The sequence below is a fragment of the Nicrophorus vespilloides genome, unplaced genomic scaffold (genome assembly GCF_001412225.1).
Source record: "Nicrophorus vespilloides isolate i.1.1-1 unplaced genomic scaffold, Nicve_v1.0, whole genome shotgun sequence".
NCBI lineage: Eukaryota > Metazoa > Arthropoda > Insecta > Coleoptera > Silphidae > Nicrophorus > Nicrophorus vespilloides.
In genome coordinates, this window is record NW_017097499.1 from 1 (window position 1) to 8491 (window position 8491).

An 8491-nucleotide genomic window follows, 5' to 3' on the forward strand; every position below is an offset into this window, starting at 1 on the left:
TTGCCCTTTGAAGATAATTTAAAACGACCCTAACGGCCGTAACCGTATCGATTTTGTTTACGTGAACTGTATTAGTTTTAGTTCGTTAGCGCTCCTGATTATTTCCCTTACCTCTCGCTCGTTATTCCCATAGCTAATGCTCAAATTAGGCATCGCCCTCAGGATGGCGACCAGAGACTGTATGGTGTTACTGTAGACGACCGGTCGATATTGCTTAAAGTCCTCACTTGTAAAGCCACTTTCGTGAATAATTCTGTAACAAGCAAATAAAATAGTCCAATTAGTTCATCACAATTAACTAAAATCATTGCATTAAATACGAAAATGTAAATGGTAATTAGCAAACATTGATATTGTAATTAATTGAGCAATGAACCAAATGCAATTGGCAATTAGTGTATGCAGCAAATCCGATTAAATATAGTACAATTAAATATAGGCTAATGCAATTATGAGTATGTACCACAACGCAATCACTTTTCAATTATGTAATAATAATAACAGAATTAACTAAATACTGAACATTTATGTAAAACTGAATTATTTGATTTTATTTTTATAATAAAAAGAAAAACGTAAATTTCTATCGATTTTTCTTTTCCAGTTTGTAATGAAACTAGAAACACAGTTTAAATTTGTTTAAGTAGTTTTATCCACTTGGGCTCTAGTTGTGCACTTGAATCGACGCTATTTATAGTAACGGGATAATTTAATTGCATTACTTATGGCTCTATCTAAAAACCCACTCAAAAGTTATTTTTATTTTCAATTAGAAGAGAAAAAAAAACGTTTGCTAATGTATAATTCAAGTGGAGGCTACTCTGGTCATTAGAGAATATTAATTAAATATATATATATATATATATATATATGTGAAACGTACAAAGGGAAATATGGATGTATTTATTATCATTGCCAACTTTACGAGCGGGCACTGAAGAGCCATAAAGGTTCAAGGTTCAATCGATCCGTTAGGACATGGAAAACGTTACATATTTCAGTTTTATCGTGTTTATCCCTAATTATTTCGATGGTATTTCTATTATTGTCGCTACGCTCTCAACCTTTCATCGCTGTACATTTGCATAATTTCAATATCGTTTGTTTTATCATTAAAATAACTTCAAAATTACTAACTATTCTTGTTGTTGTAGCATCCGGTTTACATAACTTTTATAAATCAGCTATTGTCAACCTTTTTGTACTTGTATTCCGACCAATTTGTTTATAAAACGAAACATTCTGTCGCAAAGTGACAGCTGTCATTTCACAACGCATAAGTTGAGACTCGGTGATATAAACACACGTACTTGATACATAATAGTAAAACAAAAGCATACAATTCAAATTACATTACAAATTTGACAGTCGTCATTTCTCGAGTCTAAGTTGAGAACCACTGATATAAACGCACGTACTTGATGATTCATATCCATTTTTTGTAATTGTCGCAAAATCATACTTTGAATATAAACCAAATTACATTACAAATTATAAACACTTTGACGGGTTTTGGCAAGATGACAGCTGTCATTTCGCGATCAATTCAAAAATTTGACACCGTACATTTTTTCTTTCTTGTCAAAACAAAAGAATTACATTACACGAACTAATCGACTGAAAATAGATTTTAATGTATATTAATAATACAATTATAAAAAAAATGATGAACTCTTTGGTACAATAAAAGCGTGCACATTTCAATATAGTTCAATTAAGAGAGAAATGTCCCAATTGAAATAAATTGGATGCAGTCGTGTGAAAAACGCCGAGTTTTTCTTTTAATATTTTCTGAACAAAATTCTCGTTATTTTGCCTCGTCCGTTTTCATTTATGTGAAAGATCAAACGAAACTCGACTACAAAAAAAAACAATTTTCGTTTCAAAAGTAATATTATAATTCTTACATTTTCATCAAAATAGTGCGGTTTCGATAAGTACAAAATTAGTTTTTTTGTTCATATAAAAATTTATCAATTTTTCCCTTCAAACTATACTGGTGGAATCGATTTTTGTAGATTTTTTTTATCATTATGTCATCAACGAATAATACAGATGGCGCCATAAACACGAACATTGAAACAGCATAAATATTATGAGATTCCAGATGAAAATTACTGAAATCATGTATCGTCATGGTTACTCATAAACGATGATTTAACATTCGTAAATTGATGTATTTTAAGAAATGATATAAAATGAGAAATTTGTCTACAAAATCAATAACTGTTAAGTTATTATTTTCCTATCCACTACTCTCCAAATTATATTAGTTTTTTTCTTCCAAAACACAAATATTTCTATGTTCTTCCATAGATCTTAAATTGTTACTGTAACTTAGAATATTCTTGCAGCTTACAAATTATGTTGTCTCTCCTTCAAACTTGAAACAAATTGAAAACCCGCAGACATTCATGCATAAATCTATTGAATACATATCTTTTGCATCTCTAAGCGTTCTTATTACGTTTCTATTTTTTAATATAAAATAATGTTATTAAATTTTCTACTTTCAATTTAATCAAAATATTAATACATTTTAAAGCTAACGCTAAATCTAAATATAACAAATCACTTTTAACGATTGTTTGTGTAATTTCAAGTATATTACATTAACATTAATTACTTCATACACTTTTATGCTTTTTTTGCAAGTATTACTTTTGTGAACACGTTAAAGTTTAACGATAAACACTGCAATTGATTTTATTTACATTAAAGATATTTTTAGACACAATCATTACCAGTTGAGCTTCAATTAGTCGACGTATTCACTATTTTCTTTTTGTAGCCTATTATTCGTTCATTGAATATATAACCTGTCCATTTAGCCTCCATTAGTGACCACTCATATTCCCAATTGATTGATGCCATTCGTCTGTATTCTATCTCTCTCTCTCTCTCTCACACACACACAATCAGTCCCCCCTTTTGTATTCGCTGCTCTCCATCAGCATAGACGCCCACTCGATTATTAAACGAAGCTCGGAAATTGATTCAATTGTTTTTTCCACCGCCAATTACGACCAGAAATTCATCGCCAATTTGTCTCCATTGTTGAAACACACGCACAATACGGTTTGATTGCAAAATTTATTCTCAATTAGAAGTAATGGCTGTTTTTCGTTCAACAATTTTAAGATTTTTTTTCTTACTCTTTATCATTGTTTTATGTTTACGTTCTGCTGACGTACAAATGCGCTCTTCATAAACAAATAATACCGGTTTACGTCATTGTTATGTTATTGATATAAAACAGATTTTATGTAAGGAATGTAAGCTGTTTCAACCAGAGATGTCGACAATTAAGTTGCTTACATGTTTTTTTTTTAAATTATTTTTATAACTTTAGTTGAAAAACAAACGTTCTGAATAAATCCACTGTTAAATTGTTTGAAAATAGCACGAAATTACGTCTGCGTACGTTAAGTGAACGTACTTTAAAGTGAATTCACACCAAAGTACATTTTGTCCACATCTTATTAATATATTGTAAGTTTATTTCAATAAGAAGCAATTTTCTAAACTGAATGCATTTTGATGATATCTTTGTACGTTCGTACGAATTATTTGGAAAGAGTCAATTCGAACTGAAATATGAAATGGTTTCAATGCAACGGAAGTTTTATTAAACTTATGGTAAAATATTTACGAAATCCGCTGGGAATAATCGCATTTTAATAGACTAAACAATGCATAAAACCGAGCATACTTTACGACGCAATAAATTATCCATTATAAATGTGGAAACGCCGCATTCGCATTTCCACATCGAACGTCCAGATGCAGGCAGCAGCAGCATTCATAATTAATGTCGGGCCAAAGACCGTAAATAATCAATCATTTGTACTTGTTTTCCTCTCCAGTCAATAGCCGAATAAATATGATTCGAAAGAGATTGAACGTGAAGTAGAACTAAATTTATCAATGAAACACAGAGATGATTGTGAACCACTACCACCACCACGAACGACAACAACAAGTCGCCTGCGATCCATTGACCTTCCTCTCTCTTATTTGACTCCCAGTGTAATTAGTATTAATTCCTTCATTCAATATTGTTTCAATTAATTGCGTCACTGTTCCGAAAGCTGTGAACTACTTTATAGTTTACACTTTAGCTTACAGCCTCTGCGCGTTCTTTGAAAGTCTCACTGACATTGACACATATTTTAATAATTATGTCAAAAGGAAGCTCGACATACGAAAATATGCATACCTTTGGTTTAACGATTGCGGTTTTCGTATTTACTAACGGAATTTATGATAATAATAGAATTCGTTAGACACTTTGCACAAAAAAAACGGACGTTCATACGCATATATGTACGTAATTTCGGAAAAAGTAGCTCCGAGAAATGTAAGTTTAATTTCTATCAATATAATTTTCATAAAAATTTAAGTTTCACAGCTGATTTTTTTGGCATGGAAACAAATTTAACACTAATATTAATGTACGTTTGTATGAATATTTGTAAATTAGTTCTGCTGCAACCGAATAAATCCAAATTTTACTTTTCTGTTAATGTTTCTTAATGATATTTTACAAAATAATTTTTAGAAAATTTTCAGAAATCGAACTCTTTACATTTAATATAAGAATGCATTTGTATGTATTTAATCTTAAAAAGTGTTTTTCTTTTTAAATAAAAACAGAAATCACGTGAATTGGGCTCGAATTTAACAACAATATTAATGTACGTTGTCACGGATATGTGTACATTACTTCGGACCATTTCAATTGGAACGTTCAAATCTTCTTTTTTTCTTGCGTTTCCAAGTTAATTCGACTTTTATATGGAGAAGCTGTAACTATTTTAACACATGTTGCCTGTAGGCTAGCAATTATACGAAATACTTTCGAGAGAGAGAGAGAGAGAGAAAAATAAAACGAAACGCTAAAAGTTTTATAGACGCAGCAGCTGCACTTGCTCCCATCGATTACTTTAAAATGTTTCTAGAGATTTGCACATCTGATGATTCAACATTTATTCACTAAAGCATTCGAATAGTTCTGTCTGAATATAAACGAAATAATTACAATAATTTTTAAGTTTTTGAAAACTTTTGTAAACGCAGTATCAATATCTAATTTATATGTAAGTAGTTATGTAATTGTATTTAGATTATATGAATAGTATTCGTATTTATGTATAGAAATGAATGTGTTTGTAAGTATATAATGTAATGAATGTAGGTTTTGGTTGGAACTTAGTTTATCACAGCGTACGGAATATTTGATTATAACCGAAACCGCAAGCTTCCCGTCGCTCGCAAACTGAAATCAATTAATACCCCAGTTGCTTCTGGGAATTGAATCACGAGCATGTTAATTGCATTATTCCCTCATAACGCGTGGAATAATTGCAAAAGATAGTTTGTGGGGTAGAAGATCAACTTCGACGAGTGATGAAGCCGGAGATTTGACCCAAAAAAAAGAAACTTATTTCTGTGTGTTATATATAATAGGAAAGTCAGAGATCCCCGTAGGATAGAATATGTTTCCCCCCCGTATTATTGATCCGACGAAGAGTTCTGCGCAGTTCATGAAACCACAGTGTTGTCCTGCGTGTGCCGCCACCCTCGATCCGACAACGAAACGCCCTTCACGACCAGAAATGAACAAATTCTAACCATTCCCAGCAAATCCTTGCAGAGAATCCTCATGAGCATCCTCTCAAGATCGATGGAGTAGCTGTTTCATTATGCATGAGATGATTTCTAAGGCAGGAAACTGAAACTACTTGTTGATAACAAGCCGGGATGAGTCTGTTAATGCGAAATCAATACGGTTTGTGCGCAAAAATAACGGAACTGTTGCACGCCGCCACGTACGTACGTCCGGCGGGTCTTTCCGTTTTCCTGTTTCTTGAATTCAACCCGTTTCCACGGGCAGGCCAGGCAGTTGCGATATCGATCGTTTCAATTATTCAACGCCAACGCGGAGGATCCTGGCAAACCCTCGTTCGTAATTCGTGTTGTTCGAATAGACTTCGCGCGATATACCATAAATTGTTCGAAACTGTGACATTTATGGCGATACCATACGGATAGACACCAGATAACAATATTTACCAGACACTACGCAATTCGCAGCCGAAAAAAAGATACATCGATAATGGTTTTCATTACCTAATAATAAACGACCTAAAACAATTTTCAACATCACACAATAGAACTGTCAAATTTCATAATTAGTTTTACTATGTGTTTCTCTAAGCGATGTAATATACAAATATTTATACAAACGTACAATTAAATCTTTCAGGCCAGCGTTTCTCAACCTTTTGGTACTGTAACCCAATTTAATGATTCCGTATCTCCCGACCGGTTAAAACACTGAACTTTCATCTCTAAAATGAGTCTAAAATGAACTTTGTGTCTTCTAGGAGGTCCAAGCAATTCAATGATTTTATTTCTAATCAGTTCCTTACTTTGACAGCTGTCATTTCGTGACCCACTAAAAATGTTAATGTGTACGCGATTTTAGATTCGACCGAAAATTGGTTTGCGTTTTTTTTTTAAATTACACAAGAGAACTGTCAACTAATCTGACATAGACATATAACCTTTTGATTATTAGTGACTTTGAACGTCCATTGCAGAGGTTCACAAACGGTTGGAAAGTTGAAATAGGCGGTGCTGGAAAGTTTGAGTGTTCATATTTAAAATTAGTCTAAAATGAAGTTATAAGCAATTCAATAATTTTGTTTTCAACTAGTTCCTCGATTTGACACATGGTGACAGCTGTCATTTCTTGAGTGTCAAAAATAAGCCAATTTAGGTTCGCGACCAAATAATGTTTCTTCCTGATTTACAAATTCAAAGAGATTAACAATGAAAGTCAAATGAAATTTGCTGGAATACTTCTATAATTCCGTCCTAAAATGCATAAAGATGACGAATAGCTAAGTTATTTCATAATTATTTCGTTTAATCAAGCTGAGACCGGAAATTTAGCAATGTTGAATGTGAATCATTGACGAACATCGACATGCGGTTTTCTTCAAACATTCTTCGAACTTGAGTATTTCCACAACGACGATTACAATTTTTCATTATGTGCAGTACTTTATTTATCATCGATTATTAATATAAAATTGAATATTGCAATTAAAAACAAAAATATTATTTACTACTTACTTCATTTGTTTAACTATTGTACTCTTCCCTGATTCACCAGCACCTGTAACAAACACAAATAGAATTAAATAAATAATTTTGTTGTAAATGTTTTTCAATGCACGCAGAATTTTAAGCTAGAAGTGAGGTTGATTGATTTTTTTTTTTGTGTAGGAGGAAATAAAGCAATTGAAAATTTTGCGCGAATCGAATAGTCGCAACGGATTTGATAAAGGGGGGTGATCGTGAGGAAACGGAAAATCGCTTATCCGGCCAATTTGCCCACCGTATTTCCGGTTCCGTTTCCAAGGCACGTCGAGTGTAATTGAAATACGCCTGGCGCCAAAATTCGATCGCCGCCGCCGCCTCCGCGATATATATTGCTTACGGGAGAAGAAAAAAAAATGAAAGAAAAAACAACAACATGAGACTGTGATTTAGCTGTTTCGTTTTTTATGACCTAAACTAAAATTAATTTCGGTGAGAATTTATGAGCAAGATATTTCTTCGAAGCTGTAGCGAAAACACAGCATTTCTTGTCAACGTAATTTAGTTTGGGTTTCTTAGAGGAGTTTTTTTTTTAAATTGAGACACGGTTTTAAAACTCAATTTACGAGAATTTAATATTTAATTTAACATTTTCATCTTCCACTGCATTTCTGTGATGCACCTTTCTCAAAAATCACAGCATTCATAGAAATTATATAAATAGAATGTTGACAAAATGATAATGACAAAATATATTAATAGATAATAATTATAATCACCAAAATATAATTATCATGTCGTAACTAAATCGAAATCTCTTGTTTTCCAAAACAATTCTCATAATTCAATATAACTTGAATAATATTGTTTCCTAAATATTGGTTTCTTTATGCCGTTACCAGGATTCGAACATGGGTACTACGGCCACAACGTAGGGTCCTAACCACTAGACGATCACGCCGAACTTGTCATCCTATCTTCCAATTTCCAATATATATTCACAACAATATTCATTATATCTTGACAATATTCTCTCCAAAACATTGGTTCTTCATGCCGTGACCAGGATTCGAACCTGGGTTACTACGGCCACAACGTAGGGTCCTAACCACTAGACGATCACGGCTGATATCTTCCAATTTCCAATATAATTCACAACAATATTCATTATATCTTGGACAATATTCTCTCCAAAACATTGGGTTCTTCATGCCGTGACAGGATTCGAACCTGGGTTACTACGGCCACAACGTAGGGTCCTAACCACTAGACGATCACGGCTTGATATCTTCCAATTTCCAATATAATTCACAACAATATTCATTATATCTTGCACAATAATCTCTCCAAAACATTGGGTTCTTCATGCCGTGACCAGGAT

The 8491-nt window shown here is 32.8% G+C and overlaps 1 protein-coding gene and 1 non-coding gene across 2 annotated transcripts; both read right to left on the reverse strand.

The window, feature by feature from the left end:
- Positions 1-111: 111 nt before the first annotated feature.
- Positions 112-7186, reverse strand: LOC108560255 (G protein alpha o subunit-like; the record flags this gene model as incomplete). Its single annotated transcript, XM_017917719.1, has 2 exons — positions 112-253; positions 7144-7186. Coding segments are annotated over 2 exons (185 nt in total), but the record flags the coding sequence as incomplete, so codon positions are not given.
- A 978-nt stretch (positions 7187-8164) lies between these two features.
- Positions 8165-8236, reverse strand: Trnah-gug. Its single transcript has one exon. It is a non-coding gene; the product is annotated as a tRNA-His (tRNA).
- Positions 8237-8491: the final 255 nt, after the last annotated feature.